General features: G+C 44.3%; 1 protein-coding gene across 3 annotated transcripts in view; it reads right to left on the bottom strand.

The window, feature by feature from the left end:
- Positions 1-3755: 3755 nt before the first annotated feature.
- Positions 3756-19342, bottom strand: part of USP44 (ubiquitin specific peptidase 44) — a 181501-nt gene continuing 165914 nt past the window's right edge. For all 3 annotated transcript variants that reach the window (XM_069229094.1, XM_069229093.1, XM_069229092.1), the window contains one exon: positions 3756-7391. In XM_069229094.1, the coding sequence (XP_069085195.1) occupies positions 7210-7391 (182 nt within the window). In that variant the 3' untranslated portion in view covers positions 3756-7209. The remainder of the gene's footprint in view (positions 7392-19342) is intronic.

Raw genomic sequence — 19342 nt, 5'->3', positions numbered from 1 at the left:
TGAGAGGCTCCTCTGGTGCGGGCCCTCCCTCTCCCTCCAAAAGTTCTATAGGGATGGGAAGAGGCAGGTTGCTGGAATCTCCCCCGAAAGGAAGAGGAGGAAGAGCCACGCCCAAATCCCCGAAACCTCCTGAAAATCCTGGAAGAGGCAGAGGAAGAAGGAGCTTGGAGTCCTAGCGATTTGGCTGTGGCCCTGCTCTCCTTAAAACGTTCCAAGGCCGAATCTGCCTTGGCGCCAAACAGCTTGTCCCCATCAAAAGGGAGATCCAATAGGGTTGACTGCACATCTGCAGAAAACCCCGAATTACGGAGCCAGGCCTGTCTCCTTGCCACCACAGTCGTGCCCATTGCTCTGGCCACCGAGTCGGTCGTATCCAGCCCAGCCTGAATAATCTGGGTCGCAGCAGCCTGGGCATCGGAAACAACATCCAAAAGACCCTGGGGAAGCTCCGTAAATGATGAGGAAATGTCCTCCATAAGAGCATGAACATATCTCCCCAGGATACAAGTTGCGTTGGTGGCCTTCAACGCCAGACTGCAGGACGAAAAGATTTTCTTGGACTGCGCATCCAGTTTCTTCGAGTCTCTGTCCCCAGGCACCGTCGGGAAAGAACCAGGCGCTGATTTGGATGAACAGGAGGCCTGCACCACCAAGCTCTCCGGTGTAGGGTGCCTAGAAAGAAAGCCAGGGTCAGTTGGTGCAGCTCGATACCTCCTGGCTACGGCTCTATGAACCGCTGGGGAAGATACTGGTCTCTTCCACACCTCTAGCACCGGATCCAGCAAAGCGTCATTAAAGGGCAATAGAGGCTCTGCCGCAGCTGAGGCCGGATGAAGCACCTCTGTCAGAAGGTTCTGTTTTGTCTCTGCCACCGGCAAAGGCAGGTCCAGAAAACTAGCTGCCTTCCGTACCACTGCGTGAAAGGAAGCAGCCTCCTCCGTGTATTCCCCTGGAGACGAAAGATCCCACTCAGGGGAAGTGTCCAGCCCACTGGCTGTATCTAGACCATGCAGTCCATCAACCGAGTCCTCTAGTTCTCCTTCTTCCAGGACTCGTTGGTACTCCTGCTCCTCTAATAAACGGAGAGCACGTCTCCTCGAATGAAGCCTCTGCTCGATACACGGAGTCGACAATGCCTCCGCCGAAGCCGAAGATCGGCGCCGATCTTCAGAAGCCACCGACGCCGCGTCCGGCGCCACAGGTAACTTCGGCGCCGATGAAAGAGCACTCGGAGCGGATGGACCCACCGGAGTCACAGGACGAAATCCCGACGTCGACGGGATGGAAATCTCCGGGGCCAATCCCTCCGAAGCCACCGGAGTGGCCACCGGCGCCGAGCCCACGTTCCCAAAAGGGAGAAAGGGCATAAAGGGTGCCGGCCGTAGAGGCGCAGGATCACCCAATGAAAAGGCCAAAGGGCCAGCCGGAGCACCCCCTGGAGCCATCTGTTGGAAGATGGGATACATCGCATTTAGGAATGCGGTACTATCTGCTCCAGGGGTGGGAAAAGCCGGATACTGGGGTGCCTGTATCGAAGGCGACCCCGACCTCGACGTCTGCGACGCCGGGGACAACACCAGAGGCTGCACCACTTCAATCACCGACGCCTGTCCAGGTGAAGTCGGTGACGCCGGAGAGGGCAACGGCGTCGATGGATGCGGCGTGACCGTGGGACTGACCTCCCAAGTCCTCCGGTGCCGATCCGAAGACCTGGAACGAGTCTCCTTGCTCGAATGGCGCCGTGATTCTCTACGGCGCCGGGAGTCTAGATGACGCCGATGCCTTGGCGAAGAAGACTTCTTATGATGTTTTTCTTTCTTCGACTTCGCCATAAACAACTTCGCCTCACGTTCCTTGAGGGCCTTTGGATTCATGTGCTGGCATGAATCGCAAGTCGAGACGTCGTGGTCGGAGCTTAAACACCAAAGACAGTCGGAGTGAGGATCCGTAACTGACATCTTGCCCCCACACTCACGACAAGGCTTAAAACCCGACTTTCTCTGCGACATTATTACTGCAGCGAAGGACTACGCAGCAAAAAATACACTGTAACCACGAAAGTAACAGTTGCTCCCTCGAAGATAACCGTTTCGAATGCACGGAAAAAAGGGAACTGACGTCGGCACGTCGTCGAGGACCTCTTATTGCCTGTATGACGTCAGACGGCGTCGCGTGGGCTAGAGTGACGTCCTCGTCGACGTGCAGAGACTAGGAAGAAGATTTCCGTTGAATGCTGGCGCCATGGGAGTATTCATTAGGTGAGGAATCCACAGGTAGTTGTATCCATCAGAAGTGTCTTTTTGACCTGAAGAATTTGCAGGCGTCTCAGTCGGCCTGTTTATGGTCAGGTGAAAGGCAGAGGTTGCACAAGAGTTGTTAGTCGGTGTGCAGATATTGTGTGTGGCAACGTGGGCAAAATTGGAAGGGTGTACGTTTCATCACAAATGCATCTTCAATGTGGGAAGGTAGGCCCGAGGCTGGTGGTAGCACCTCAAAGAGCAGTCAATCGAAGCCCAAACCAATGAAATTCGAGAGTTGTGCATGAGTGAAAAAGCACTATCAAAACAATATCATTGAGGACAGTAGAGAAAATCAAAGAACCGTACCGAACGATGGCAAGTACACGGAATGGAGGCACACGGCTGAATCCGACAGCAGAGAGAAAACAATCTAACAATGAAGTTGATGCCCATGTGCAATATCCCCAAGAGGACGAGTCACTCAACCTTGTGACTCAAAAGACTTCTTCGAAGAAAAACAACTTGCACAGCTCCAGACCGCATACTAGATAACTGGAGTATGCAGAGCATGTGTATCTACAGCCTCACATGCCATCTAACATAATGGTTTCCTAAACTGATGATGTTTAGCTTCTTACTATGTAAAAGCCCGTCATATGGCAATGACCTATCTGGTCACATCTTACCTCAAAACAGAGGGACATTTGTGTCCATCAGGACCACCCAGAGTAAAATTTGTTCCACTTCTTACGTAATATTACATGAACGCCAGTGAGCAATGGATAAAAAGAAGAAAAAAATCTAATGCCAAAATGAACAGAACAATTAAGTTACAAGCCAATCTGTAGCTACTTCCTCCAGAGTCTTTCCTCTTCCTGTGCAGAAGTAGTGAACAAGGCATATTTGGCTTGTGACCTCATAACGCTATTAAAGCAGGATTTGTGTCTAAGGTGTTACTTAGCAAGGGACCTGAGCACAGAACTCACGTGGGGATTTGAAAGGCATGCTATTGTTTTGTCACCAGTAAAAATAAGCTCAAATGTAGTTAACTTGAAACAGATTCTGCTGTGACTGACAAGTGCAAACAGTATCCCGATAGTTTTGTTAGAAAGCCACATGTGCATACTTGCTAATTATGTGGGTGTTTCCTCATCTCAATTAAACTCATTTTATTCACTTTGGAAAGATTAGCTGACAATCAGTCCCTTCTGGGATAACATGTAACCTCTGTAGTTTGCACATAAAAATCCGCAGAGAGCCTGTTTCAACTTACCTTTCGCCATAGCAGAATACTTTATAAACCTCAAAGGACATTTACAGATGATTAATTCAATTCCATGAATTATCTTCATAACTCAGGCATCTTAAGAAGGGCTTTCACATCAGTAAGATTTATAGTAAGTGACAGAAGCTATATATTACAATTTTTCATAACCGAAAAGTGGGAATTAAGTAACTAAGGTGAAAAATCTTTTGCAAATACATGTAGCAATATCTCAAATAAATTACTCAGACTTATACGAAATAAAAAGGTTTATTGAGGTATGAGCTAACAGCTGAGGTAACAATTTGCATAGGTTTCTAAGTAATAGCAAACATTCAACTTTAGGCTACAGATAAACCTTAATACTTAAGATTGTTTTTCCCGTTTCAAACAGAATAAACGATCTATTTAGTATTCAAAATTTTTTTTTTACCTCCCTATATGTTCAATGACTGAGGTCTAGATCTTTGTATTTAAAAAAATACTGTGATTTGGCAAGTCAGAAATTATGATGTTTAAAGATGGCTGGTTTAAACTGAGAATGCACTGGCCACCAATATTTGCTGTCACCTTTCCCTTTTCACATCTTTTAAACTTTATTGTTGAACACTTCAAGAAATACTAACTTCCCATTTTATTTCATTTGAAGCCAATCCTCCATACCACAAAATTGTAATTATTTCTAAAATCGGTTTGCACTGCGCTTAAGAATGCTTTTGTATATCCAGCTAGGTGGCAGACAGGCATAACATTTTGGCATGTGGGCCATGCGGCAGTTATACAAAATAGCTCCAATGCTGGTCTTCTGCTGATTTTAAAAAGGACAGAAACATCACATTTTTACAAACCATTTTACCCATAGGAGGAATATTCCTATCCATCACAAATAATCCCTGAGAGCCCCCAAATAACAATTAAGGATAAAACAAATAACTAGCTTTTAGTTGCTCCTAAGTGTGGGCTGTTTTTCAGTCACTGAAAAGGCTGATGGCTGGGCCAAATCTCTGAATTCGCACTCTTCCTTGCATCCAATGTTCTGGATGGTGGATTTCCAGCTTTAAGGTAAAGCACACACTTTTCGTTTTGAAGAGGAGTTAAAAATGTTTGTACAAGTGAAGGGTATTTATTTGTAATTGCTTAGTCTGCCCTAGCTAGCTAGGGCAAAAGAATGATGTGCATACCTGAAGTGTTATAACAATTAAAACAAAAACAGAGAACATTGAAAAAATAACAAAAACATATGAAAGGGACACTTGGGGTATGAGCCATGAACTTCAACTGCTAGTACAGTCATAGGCAATTTCAACATTACGACGAACAGCTGATGTTAACTCAATGAAAAGTCAGCAAATACTCGATGCAAATCTAAGGTTAAATACCATTTAATAACAAACTGCTACTTTCATGGATTTATGAACTCTGTCCTGCTCTCTCTACTTCACAACATAGTTGGCAGTCCTACCAACAGACATATTTAAAAGCTGGTGTTTGAGCTGTTCTTCTAAGGTATTTTGAGGCCTGTCACACCTGCAAGTTTCTAGGCACAACAGGCTTGAACACTTGCCTGCTGTACTACATCACCAATGGCCAATTAAGTTATGTGCTTTTGGTGACAAACATATGGGAATTGTGAAAGGGAGAAGGAGCAAGGGCAGAGTATCTGAATTGACAAACAAATTACTTTTACTCTTCCTAGTTTCTCAACTGGATTGGTCAGATTTCAGGGATTAACACAGCGAGGAGACAGCGTCATAAGGGAAACAGCAAATCAGGCATACAAGTTAAGACCGATCTTTTGGTAACAGAAGCATCATAACAGGATAAACACTCTTGGGTAAAAAGTGCACCATGTAACTACCATACATCTCAAAGCAGACAACAGGTTTATGTACATTTTCCTGGCCAGTAACAGGTTCCCCACAGATCAAGTCACTGCAACATATCATAGGAAAATATACTCCTAGTAATGGCTGCTTAACAGATTTGGCTAAAATAAATAGAAATAAAAAATAGGGCATCTACATTTTTTATCAGGATAAGGGCGATGATGTTATCTCACTGAGGTAACATTTCTTATCTCAACAGGTAATTTGAAGAGGAAACCAGATGACTAAAGATTATTCTGTCACATCTTATGAGCTAATGGAGACTGTTGTGAAAGCGAGAAGAGACAACTCTTACGATTTAGGTCCAAGGAAGACGTGCTCAAAAAAAGAAAAACAGGGCATGATCGGTCCTCCTATTCTCAGAGTTTGTAAATGTGACCAATTGAACAGAGTACAGTTGGCAGCCAGAGTATTCTGAGGCAGGAGAACTCTGAACAGGACAAACCACAAGAAGAAGGCATCCTCAATTTAATCAGGGCAGAGTCAACAGTATGATCATGGCTTCTTGTGAATCTCACTTGATGACACTAAGAGAGATAAGATGGCAGTATGTATACTCTGACACATCCATCTAAATAGTTGTTCATGTCACTGAGTGAACCTTCTGGAGCCAAAAGCACTTTCACTGCTTCTGTCTTTATGAGAGTCAGTGTCCTCTATGCAACAGTAAACTGGCCATGAAGATGGTGTTTAGCACAACTATGATAAACTGATGCCTTTAAGATGGACGATGATTTGACTAGCACTGGTTTCAATAGAACAGCAAAAGGACAGCTAGCAGAATGGAGATGGTTCAGGATTGATCTGGTGCCATGATTTTTATCCACAATGGCGTAAAGGAAACCCTAAAAATTACGAGGTCGAAAATCCAGAGACATGTCAGGCAAGCCAGTTGCCTTTGCGACATGCTCGATGTTTTAAATCTTGTGCTTGCAGCAGACCGCTTTTTCTGGCACAACAGACCAAATCACAAGAATAGAATGATTCATCAGCCTAATTCAAAACCAAAACTTAAAATCTGTGAGTAGAAAAGGTTGTGAAATGACTAGTAGATGGAGGGAGAAAGAATCCGCTCAAAATATGTGGGGGGTGGTAAGTCAAGACAGGCCTCAAAATGCTTTAAAGGAACAGCCTTTCGTTAAACAGCTTTAGGTGTGGGTCTGCCTGCAGGAGGGACTGAAACTGCAGTAGGAAGATCGAAGGCAAGGATGGCAGAGTATTAAAATAGATTCATGTTATAAAATGAAAGCTGGCCTGGACAGCCCCTCATTAAACTGATCATTGTAAATCGTTTGCCTCAGCTGTTATGAATCTGTCTGCATTAATAGCTTGTTTGAAATGGATGTAGCTCCCTGAACTAAAATGTATAAGAGTGTGTGACATTAAGGTACCAGTTTTGAATAGAAAGGTAAGTATCAAATAAGACACATGATTTATACCTTTTCTTAACCAATTAAAATATTTTATCAAAATGTGACAGCTGAAAATAGCTGAAGTAAGAATTAAAAAAAAAAAAAGTTTTCTTTAAGTTGCCTGGTAAAAACACTCTAGGTACTTTCCAAAACTGCTACTGCTAATATACAAATGTTAAATCAATCTGTACTAACCATTTAAAAAGAGTGCTTACTTTGTTAATACAAAAATTTACAAACATACTGTACACTAATTCACAGGATATAAAGTACAATACTGTCCGCAAATCTATTTAAAACTATTTACACAGGATTCAGAAGACGTTTATTTCCACTGTACACGTACACTGTCTTTGGGTTATTTGCTGCTCTTGCTTTTCCCATATAAAAATGGCACACTGGATGCCTCAATGTACTTCTGTCAGTGTAGAATTACTAGATGGTGAGCCTGGACATGAGATTTTATTTAAGGAACGTCCTGCTTCCTGAGTAACTCTCTGTGTGTAAAACAAGATGTAGGCTTGAACTTTGCACACCTCTTCCACGGTACAAATGTTGAGCTTAGAATCGTTGCAGTGGACCCAGAATCCTAGGACAAAAAGAAAAAACAATTAATGTTGACTCCTTTAACCGTACAATATTTTTCATTCTCAATTTGTTTTACAAATTGAATGAATCAGTGCTGATTATGCTATACATTACTAAAAAGTTTCTCACTCTACACATTTAACTAATGAATTTGCTGATGGTTCCTGAAGTGTAAGGGTGCACAATTGTAGCTCCTGAAGTCCTTCCATTGTCCTAACTATGTAAACATTCATACGTTTATTATTTCTATTTACACTTTTCTCTCACGTGGGTATTTCTATATTTGAGGACCAAATGGCTTGCTGCGTTTAACATCATGAACAAAACGTCAGGCTTTTAAAGCAGTGGACAGAGACCAGCAGTGGAATTCCAACCTTGGAGTAGTATCTGTAACCAAACATACAGGTAGGCTCGGTATCACAAGTGCCGAAGGAAAACTCCTCATTTGAAGTTAACTGATATTCCTGAATGCTCATCAACACCATCAATCTTTCACAACCTAGTACAAGAGTAGGATTCGTACATATAAACACACACGACTAGTAGCACAAATAATGAAGGCACTTACATACTACCTTCATATTTTTTGCAGATTAACTACAGGACATTTAATAAAATAATTTAAAAAAAAGAATATGCTTGTCAATCGAAAACTCAATACTCTCGATGCGGGCGTCCATATATACTTCCTGACAATTATTCCAGTCCAAATGGACCAGAGTTCTCCAATGCTTTTAAAGAATTCCACCCAAATAAGAGCAACATACTGTAATAGATTTTTTATTTGGGATATATGTGGAATCAACAATACTGAAACATCTTGTGTGACTGTAGCTGAACTGCAATGGGTTTATCCAGAAATGTCAATTACAGCAGATAGTTTACTTTGACAAGGTCTCAAAACGACAATGAAAATTACTAAGAATGCTACCACCTTTTCAGCCGTGTCTTGTCAAAACAAAGTCTGCAGTTGAATCAGCTAATCAGGACAAAAATAAAGAGAGCATATAACCAAATGAAAGACCCACTGTTGTCATGACGTGACTAGAAGTCTTGCTAATTGAAAGATGAGTTAGTACTGGTCTGTACACGCTCCTTTATATTTATGACTCTTGGTTTTCAGCTTTCGGTCCAACAAAAACCTACTATATTTTAATGTTAGACTCTTCTTGTTGTAAAGTTATCCTTGGCAATGTTAAACTATCCCAACATCGTGCTAAAAGGGAAACTCTTTGGTCCTCTTTTCTACGTTTTTACATGCATTCAGTGATACTGATTAACTTTGGTCTCGGAAAGTAAATTCTGCAGCCTGAAGTTAAGAAAATCAGGAAGACCGTTCTGGTGCAAGGTCCAACATTCCTTATTTTGTGACACAGTGTTCAGCAAGTAGGGACTGCAAAGTAGGGTTTGGGGCACATAACAGAACAAAGACCTCCATTTTTCATGATCTGAGATTGCAGCTGGATTTGGGGTGGGCCACTGCATTGGTACGGTTGGCCCAACAGTAGCCCTTTACAACATTAATCATATCATTTTAAATTTCCTCCTGGAAGTGTTAAGGTTCTACATTATTTTGTTTTAGGTTTTGCAAGATGGTATAACAGAATAGAAAAAAAACCGATGACAGTACATTTTCTTTGGGATCCCTTTACTAAAGCAAAGTGCCCTCATATTTGTGCCCTCAGTTTCTCCATTCATACAGAACAAATTTTAAAACTATATCCACCATAAGTCTAGTTTTTAGACTAGTACATATAGGAAAAGCAATGTGAACTTTTCTCAAGTGCTGAGCAATTCTGGATAAACAGATGTGTTACTGCTCTCAAGATGAAATCCTAAAAACAGAAATTGTGGTTGCTGGGAATCCACTGCTATCCAAAGTGATTTACCCAAAGCTGCCTTATCAAACAAACAAAGGCTGCTGCAGAAAACCCTCCTCTTACAAGGGTCCAAACATTAGGTTCAATCGATATTTGGGCGAGCCATTTCAAGAATGAACTACAAAAATAGGGTCCAGGTGATATGCTACATTTGGCAATAATGCATGTAAATACATTTTGTCGTGGACTAAACTACCTTGACTCCTGATCAAAAATAGGATCTAATTTAAGTTTTGTTCAGGGCTTTTCAAACTATGCACACATTAGTTTCAGGTGTTCTGAGAAAAAAAAATAGCATGCCATGTTCCGGCTGGACCACTGAAATCAGCGGATGAGGTACAGTAACACTTCTTATGTTAAATAAACCAAGAATGGGTGAAAGGCCTTGGTGGTTTGTACTGAAAAGGCCTATAACCAGAATTAGAATTCTGAGGTATTCGACTTTTAGGAAAGTGCTCAAAACATTCTAGTTGAGATGCCAATGAATCTTTAGATTCAGCAACAAAGATTTTATGATCACATGTTTGTGTTTAAACCTCTAGCGCCACACAACGGCCCTACAAAGGGCTAGTAGTTGTGGTTTACTAACACAATAAAATAACACTGAATCTACAGCATGCTTATCTATGAAAATGTTAGAGCGAAACCCTGAAAGTAAACATTCCACAATCTGGATTTTCCAAACACCGAAACCCCAAAATTAATTTTAATGTGTCTTTTTGGGAGTTCTCGGAATTATTTTAGCCACGTGTCTAGGGTAAATGCTTTACAACCCGAACATATGCTTGTTTTAAGATCATCACGTTATACATTCAGGAAGCCCAGAAGCTGCTACAACGGACCCCATTCAGAATCACTTAGGCCCAATCGCCCTTTGCACCTTGCAGTCAAGAAGAAAGGCATACACCCTAAAAGAGATCATTTTACTCAAAATAAACTGTATTTGGTACAGAAAAAGTGTAGTAAATTATTTAACATACCAGTTCCTTTCATAACAAGGTGCACCCAGCTTCCCACTCTTTGCATCTTTATGCTGCAATAGGGAAGGTTTTCATATTGCTCACAATAGTTACTTTACCACAAACATTATTTCTTAGTGTAATGCAGAATATGTATTGAGGGACAGGTTAAAGTGCACAGGAGTTTTGTTATTTACCTGTCCAATGAGACAAGGGTAACAGATTTGCAGCTATCTAAGGCACATGTGAAAATAAGCATGATGCATTAAATGAGTGCAAGTAAACCAACTCCATGCTTGCACCAAAAAGTTGCAACTACAGAATGCCATTACTCATACCAGTAAATAAAATAAGGATTGGCCAAACTAGTAAGTCTCACAATTTTTTTTCACAGAGCACGTTGATGTGAAACAGCCTAACTGGAACCTTCATCTGGAAATTGCCAACGGCAGCTTTTAAAAGGCCTGCAAATACGCCCTTTAAAAATAGCAAGGTCCAGTGGCTTTGACACTGCTGGTTTTCCTATATGCATGTGTTTTATAAATGCCAAGGCCGCTGCTGTTTCGCAGCCTACGCTCCTGACTTGCAAAACCAGATACTATAATAAAATACATGAAAAAACAAGTTACTTCCCTTCGGTAACAACTTAACAGGTAGAAACATATTCTAGTTGCAGATTCCTTACCTTAGAATTTCCCCCAGACGTCAGACTGGATCCAGATTTTTCTTCGAGCAGTACCCTTGTGCGCAGTTAGGTGGCGGTCACCTCAGGATGCGTTGGGTCTGGTCGACGTAATGATGTCGTAGTCCTATATAGGAGTCACCCTAGCGAGACAGCAGCCCAGAGCCATGAAGAACAGTGAGAATGGTGCCAGAACTAGGGCCCTGAAAAACAGAATCCCTGTCCCTAGAAATCATTTCGCAATGAGAGGAGGAAGGGCGGGTTGGTAAGGAATCTGCAACTAGAATATTTCTCTACCAGACAAATCGTCACCAAAGGGAAGTAACTTGTTAATCTGATAGAGACTTTTAGTTGCAGATTCCCTACCTTAGAATAGATACCCAAGCAATACCATCCTTGGCGGTGGGTTGCCAATCAAGATTCTACCAGAAAGTCCTGCAGGACTAAACAGCCAAAGTAGCCTTCTCTGCGGACCCGACTGTTCAGGCAGTAATGTTTAGTGAAGGTGTGCAGGGATGTCCACATTGCTGTCTGGTTGATATCTAGGACAGGAACTCTGCGTGCTAACGCTGTGGTGGCAGCAGTTGATCTGGTGGAGTGAGCACACAAGCCCTCAGGGGTTGCTTCTTTGCAAAAGCATAGCGCATTTTGATGCAGAGCTGTACCCATTGTGAGATGGTTCGCTTCTGCACTGCCTTTATTTCTTCGCACCCACATATCCAACAGAGTTGATTGTCCACCAAGAAATCTTTAGTAAGATGGAGGTAGAATGCCAAAGCTCTTTTTGGATACAGACGGCGTCTCTCCTCTTCATGAGAGGGATGTGGGGGTGCGTAAAAAGTAGGCATGGTTTGGCCTATGTGAAAAGGCATAACAACCCTAGGAAGGAAGAAGGCCCTTGTACGGAGCACCACTTTGTCACTGAGGACAGACAAACATGGTAGAAAGAGCTTGAAGCTCACTTACTCTGTGAGCAGAGGTGATGGCAATAAGAAAAGCAGTCTAAATTTTTAGGGGCCGAAGGGGACAATTGTGCAGCAGCTCAAAAGTAGCACACACAGCACGTTAGGGCCAGATTCAAATCCCACTGGGGCATAATGAACGGTGTCAGAGGAAACAAATGTGCTGTGCTGGGTCTGGACCACATACCCAGAAGGACATCAGTGAGGGGTTCATTAAATGGAAGGAGAGGCTCCGAAGTTTAAGCCCAAGGCTGAAGCACCTCCGTCAGACGGTTAGTCATGACTGCAATAGAAGGAATCTCAAGGCGAAGGACCTCAGTCACCCTACTGACAACCATGGATTAGGTAGAAGGAGAAAGCATGCCAGCGTCTTGAAAAGTATCCAGACCACTAGCCTTGCCCGATTCCTGTGCCTAGCCCATGCCAGGGTTGTCTATCTGGTATTCTAAAGGGTCCAGCATCTCCTCCAATCCGTCCCCATTGTCGTACTGTAAGGAAATGCCTCCTTGGCATGGTTGCCCCCTGACTTTTTTCCTTTGCTGATGCTATGTTTACAATTGAAAGTGTGCTGAGGCCTGCTAACCAGGCCCCAGCACCAGTGTTCTTTCCCTAACCTGTACTTTGGTATCCACAATTGGCAGACCCTGGCATCCAGATAAGTCCCTTGTAACTGGTACTTCTAGTACCAAGGGCCCTGATGCCAAGGAAGGTCTCTAAGGGCTGCAGCATGTCTTATGCCACCCTGGAGACCTCTCACTCAGCACAGACACACTGCTTGCCAGCTTGTGTGTGCTAGTGAGAACAAAACGAGTAAGTCGACATGGCACTCCCCTCAGGGTGCCATGCCAGCCTCTCACTGCCTATGCAAGTATAGGTCAGTCACCCCTCTAGCAGGCCTTACAGCCCTAAGGCAGGGTGCACTATACCATAGGTGAGGGTACCAGTGCATGAGCATGGTACCCCTACAGTGTCTAAACAAAACCCTAGACATTGTAAGTGCAGGGTAGCCATAGAGTATATGGTCTGGGAGTCTGTTTTACACGAACTCCACAGCACCATAATGGCTACACTGAAAACTGGGAAGTTTGGTATCAAACTTCTCAGCACAATAAATGCACACTGATGCCAGTGTACATTTTATTGTAAAATACACCACAGAGGGCACCTTAGAGGTGCCCCCTGAAACTTAACCGACTATCTGTGTAGGCTGACTGGTTCCAGCAGCCTGCCACACTAGAGACATGTTGCTGGCCCCATGGGGAGAGTGCCTTTGTCACTCTGAGGCCAGTAACAAAGCCTGCACTGGGTGGAGATGCTAACACCTCCCCCAGGCAGGAGCTGTAACACCTGGCGGTGAGCCTCAAAGGCTCACCCCTTTGTCACAGCACCGTAGGACACTCCAGCTAGTGGAGTTGCCCGCCCCCTCCGGCCCCGGCCCCCACTTTTGGCGGCAAGGCCGGAGAAAATAATGAGAATAACAAGGAGGAGTCACTGGCCAGTCAGGACAGCCCCTAAGGTGTCCTGAGCTGAGGTGACTAACTTTTAGAAATCCTCCATCTTGCAGATGGAGGATTCCCCCAATAGGGTTAGGATTGTGACCCCCTCCCCTTGGGAGGAGGCACAAAGAGGGTGTACCCACCCTCAGGGCTAGTAGCCATTGGCTACTAACCCCCCAGACCTAAACACGCCCTTAAATTTAGTATTTAAGGGCTACCCTGAACCCTAGAAAATTAGATTCCTGCAACAACAACAAGAAGGACTGCCTAGCTGAAAACCCCTGCAGAGGAAGACCAGAAGACAACAACTGCCTTGGCTCCAGAAACTCAGCGGCCTGTCTCCTGCCTTCCAAAGAACTCTGCTCCAGCGACGTCTTCCAAAGGGACCAGCGACCTCTGAATCCTCTGAGGACTGCCCTGCTTCGACGACGACAAGAAACTCCTGAGGACAGCGGACCTGCTCCAAAAAGACTGCAACTTTATCCAAAGGAGCAGCTTTAAAGACCCCTGCAATCTCCCCGCAAGAAGCGTGAGATTTGCAACACTGCACCCGGCGACCCCGACTCGGCTGGTGGAGAACCAACACCTCAGGGAGGACCCCCGGACTACTCTACGACTGAGTACCAAAACCTGTCCCCCCTGACCCCCCACAGCGCCGCCTGCAGAGTGAATCCCGAGGCTTCCCCTGACTGCGACTCTCTGAAACCTAAGTCCAGACGCCTGGAAAAGACCCTGCATCCGCAGCCCCCAGGACCTGAAGGACCGGACTTTCACTGCAGAAGTGACCCCCAGGAGTCCCTCTCCCTTGCCCTAGTGGAGGTTTCCCCGAGGAAGCCCCCCCTTGCCTGCCTGCAGCGCTGAAGAGATCCCTTGATCTCTCATTGACATCCATTGCGAACCCGACGCTTGTTCTAACACTGCACCCGGCCGCCCCCGCGCCGCTGAGGGTGAAATTTCTGTGTGGGCTTGTGTCCCCCCCGGTGCCCTACAAAACCCCCCTGGTCTGCCCTCCGAACACGTGGGTACTTACCTGCTGGCAGACTGGAACCGGGGCACCCCCTTCTCTCCATTGAAGCCTATGAGTTTTGGGCACCACTTTGAACTCTACACCTGACCGGCCCGGAGCTGCTGGTGTGGTAACTTTGGGGTTGCTCTGAACCCCCGAAGGTGGGCTACCTTGGACCAAGAACTGAACCCTGTAAGTGTCATACTTACCTGGTAAAACTAACAAAAACTTACCTCACCCAGGAACTGTGAAAATTGCACTAAGTGTCCACTTTTAAAATAGCTATTTGTGAATAACTTGAACAGTATACATGCAATTGAAATGATTCAAAGTTCCTAATGTACTTACCTGCAATACCTTTCAAACAAGATATTACATGTTAAATTTGAACCTGTGGTTCTTAAAATAAACTAAGAAAATATATTTTTCTATAACAAAACCTATTGGCTGGATTTGTCTCTGAGTGTGTGTACCTCATTTATTGTCTATGTGTATGTACAACAAATGCTTAACACTACTCCTTGGATAAGCCTACTGCTCGACCACACTACCACAAAATAGAGCATTAGTATTATCTCTTTTTACCACTATTTTACCTCTAAGGGGAACCCTTGGACTCTGTGCATGCTATTCCTTACTTTGAAATAGCACATACAGAGCCAACTTCCTACACGTACCCATAATAAAACGGGTCAGAATCCAACCTGGGGTGAGAAGACCCTATGGAAGTCTGATCCGGTGATGCTGTTCTGGCTCCGGGGTGTCAGAGGTGAGGATTGGGTCAACGTGGATTGTGGGCATCTGGAGCATCAATGTCTTTTTGGCGCCGGAGAACGTGGCATTGGCACGGGTCTTACAACTGATCCGGAGGGGCCCTCAGTGGCCGGAGCAGAGGTCACTGGTGCAGAATCCGAGGAGCGCCTATCCGATCCCCTGGGCCCTAAAGGCGTCCCAGAGGGTCAAGTCTGCCCAAAGATGAGGCGCATGGCCTCGTAAGACTTTCTCCTGGGCAGGGGTGGCTCCAGCTCCTGGGAAGTCGGGGAGGCCCGGAGCAGAACCCGAAGTAGGCTCCACGGACAGAGACCTAAAGTGCTGATGCTCTTCCACATCGCATCAGACAATCGACGGGGAGAAGTCAAACGACACTTGGCCTTCTTCGACTTCGTCTTATGATCAGAGTGTCCTGAAGATTAAATATGGGACAACGAAGAGTGGTGATGGCTCTGAGAGCAGTCTTGTGACCTTCCTCCTAAATGAGACCAGAAGCAATGCGGAGTCAAGCGCGGGGCCACCATGAACTTCAGGGGCCACTACCACAAACCCTTCAGGTTCATGGCCGGGACTTGGAGCACAACTTCGGGTCGTGGTCACGCTCCAGACACAAGCAAATGAGGTGCAGATCAGTCACTGACATCATTCGGTGACAGGATTCACATGGTTTGAACCCAGTCCTATGTGACATCCCTTGACGCACCACAAAAGTAAAAAATAATGACAAAAAGGTCAAAGCTAGTCACAAAATGACTAAGCATAGCTTTTCTTCTGATATGCGAGTGGCGCAGAAATAAAAACTGAAGTCAGTGTGCCTAGGTGGTGCCTATATACGACCGTGACATCATCACGGCACCAACGACGCACGCTGAGTTGACCGATGCTACCCAACAGTGTGTAAGGGCAATGATCAAAGAAAAATTTCCAGATCCCATCTTACACCTGGGGGAAATTCTAAGGTAAGGAATCTGCACCTAGAAGTCTCTATCAGATGGTGAATTTTATTTTGAAGCATGTTAAAGTTTGTATATCAGCACATCGTATTACGTCCATATTCATCCATCAAATGCAGAATAAGGGACAGAGGATACAAGCGGTTAAAATGCCTCGCCTGGTGTATTTGTAGCAGTGTAGCTTGAAACATACACTAACTAGTTCACAAGAGGAAAAATAAAAGTCTGCTGCGTGGGGAGCATATATTGAGGAGGACAGAGAAGGGGAAGAACAGTGGGGTCTAGGAGGCAGTAAAAGTTGGGGTGATGTCAAGGTTGTGTGCAAAAGTGCTGCACCATAAGTGGAAGAGCTATGAGAGAGTGGAAGCACTGGGAAAGTAGATAAGGTGGATGCAGAGCATGGAAGAAAGTGCACAAGGAGGCACAGAGGAGAGGGAGGTGTGTGACAGCAAGTAAAAAAAGCTACAGGCGATCAGGAGCACCGAGTATGGTACGTGGGAGATAAAAGAATAAACAAGCATTTGCAATGCAATGGATCTCGCATTTGCTCCAGTTCGAGCTATTGGCGCTGTAAACTCCTAACTGGACTTTTCTTGCCAAATAAATTGAAAATGAAAATTAAAACATTACTGGCCATAAGCGAGCTGATTGAAAACGCCATGACCGCCATGAGCATGAGCGCGAAGGAGATACAAAAGGAAAAAGAAGTTCACTTGCAGTCAAACATATCGGCAATTATCCATATAACTGGGTCCGCCTGCAAAGCGGTAACAAAACCGCCCCAAGGAGGGACTAACGTAAAGCATTTATCAATGATAAAGGATTTTTGAAAGGCAAGCCCATGAACGAGTGTGTGTGAGACGGGGGTGCAGTGGGCATTGTTAAAAGCCCACAATACTTACAAAAGGTAAACGCACTTGCGATTGACCTAAACAAGGAAGAAACAACATCTAGCCACAGAGCACAAAGCAGAGAGGCAAAAGTACATGTGCTGGCTATCAGCAATCCATTCTCCTCTGCCACAGCAGGCTACTCATAATTGTGCTGCGATGCCCTTCATTTGTGAAATACCTCTGACATTTCCTGCCCATAAATAATAACTAGTTTCCATTTCTTTTGAAGCGCTTCTGTGCGCCAGGAGTCTGTTGCCCTGCTTACCTAAGGAATGGAGATCCCCCCATTAGCAGCACATTCTTATGGAGATGTTTAAGGGAAGCTTGGCTTCTATTTCAAAGCAAGTAGCAACACTAGAAGACGTGCACCTCTAAGAAAGAAAGCACTCTTCAGTGCATAACAATATTTATGAAAACATACTGCGGCACTGTGCAATCAGACACCAATCCTGACAGTCCTTAAATTAATTAAATATTTAGCTACATGAACAGAAAGGCCTATTTTTTCTTTTCAATCCCAAGGTGTAAGAAGATCCAAAGGCAGAATACAATTATAGCTTACCGCAAAAGCACTTCAAGGCCCATCAGGGATATTTAGCGCTATATAAATACACTTAACAACATCACTGAACAAATAAAGACAGCCAGCTTGCTTGAAGATTAAACTGTTTTCTCTGTGATGAGAAAGACAGACAGCTTAAAAGAGGCAGCATGCAGGTACAAAGAATGCATGACATGGGAGGCTCTGTGGTGACAAAAAGAGGGCACCACACATAGGTGGGACACTGCAGTCTATGCCTTGAAACGCATAGGGACGCTGGATAAGTGAGCCCCTAGCTAACAAAATGTCTCACAAGCGGCAGTCATGCACGGTCTCAGGCAAGACCTAAAAACGATAGGGAATGGAAAGGAAAATAGCATTATAAAGTATTCATTTTTTTTTTTCTATCTATCTATCTATCTATCTATCTATCTATCTATCTATCTACAGGGAGTGCAGAATTATTAGGCAAGTTGTATTTTTGAGGATTAATTTTATTATTGAACAACAACTATGTTCTCAATGAACCCAAAAAACTCATTAATATCAAAACTGAATATTTTTGGAAGTAGTTTTTAGTTTGTTTTTAGTTTTAGCTATGTTAGGGGGATATCTGTGTGTGCAGGTGACTATCACTGTGCATAATTATTAGGCAACTTAACAAAAAAAAAAATATACCCATTTCAATTATTTATCATTACCAGTGAAACCAATATAACATCTCAACATTCACAAATATACATTTCTGACATTCAAAAACAAAACAAAAACAAATCAGTGACCAATATAGCCACCTTTCTTTGCAAGGACACTCAAAAGCCTGCCATCCATGGATTCTGTCAGTGTTTTGATCTGTTCACCATCAACATTGCGTGCAGCAGCAACCACAGCCTCCCAGACACTGTTCAGAGAGGTGTACTGTTTTCCCTCCTTGTAAATCTCACATTTGATGATGGACCACAGGTTCTCAATGGGGTTCAGATCAGGTGAACAAGGAGGCCATGTCATTAGATTTCCTTCTTTTATACCCTTTCTTGCCAGCCACGCTGTGGAGTACTTGGACGCGTGTGATGGAGCATTGTCCTGCATGAAAATCATGTTTTTCTTGAAGGATGCAGACTTCTTCCTGTACCACTGCTTGAAGAAGGTGTCTTCCAGGAACTGGCAGTGGGACTGGGAGTTGAGCTTGACTCCATCCTCAACCCGAAAAGGCCCCACAAGCTCATCTTTGATGATACCAGCCCAAACCAGTACTCCACCTCCACCTTGCTGGCGTCTGAGTCGGACTGGAGCTCTCTGCCCTTTACCAATCCAGCCACGGGCCCATCCATCTGGCCCATCAAGACTCACTCTCATTTCATCAGTCCATAAAACCTTAGAAAAATCAGTCTTGAGATATTTCTTGGCACAGTCTTGACGTTTCAGCTTGTGTGTCTTGTTCAGTGGTGGTCGTCTTTCAGCCTTTCTTACCTTGGCCATGTCTGAGTATTGCACACCTTGTGCTTTTGGGCACTCCAGTGATGTTGCAGCTCTGAAATATGGCCAAACTGGTGGCAAGTGGCATCGTGGCAGCTGCACGCTTGACTTTTCTCAGTTCATGGGCAGTTATTTTGCGCCTTGGTTTTTCCACACGCTTCTTGCGACCCTGTTGACTATTTTGAATGAAACGCTTGATTGTTCGATGATCACGCTTCAGAAGCTTTGCAATTTTAAGAGTGCTGCATCCCTCTGCAAGATATCTCACTATTTTTGACTTTTCTGAGCCTGTCAAGTCCTTCTTTTGACCCATTTTGCCAAAGGAAAGGAAGT

The sequence above is a fragment of the Pleurodeles waltl genome, chromosome 4_1, assembly GCF_031143425.1.
Source record: "Pleurodeles waltl isolate 20211129_DDA chromosome 4_1, aPleWal1.hap1.20221129, whole genome shotgun sequence".
In the NCBI taxonomy this organism is placed as follows: domain Eukaryota; kingdom Metazoa; phylum Chordata; class Amphibia; order Caudata; family Salamandridae; genus Pleurodeles; species Pleurodeles waltl.
This window is presented reverse-complemented; position numbering and strand designations above follow the sequence as displayed.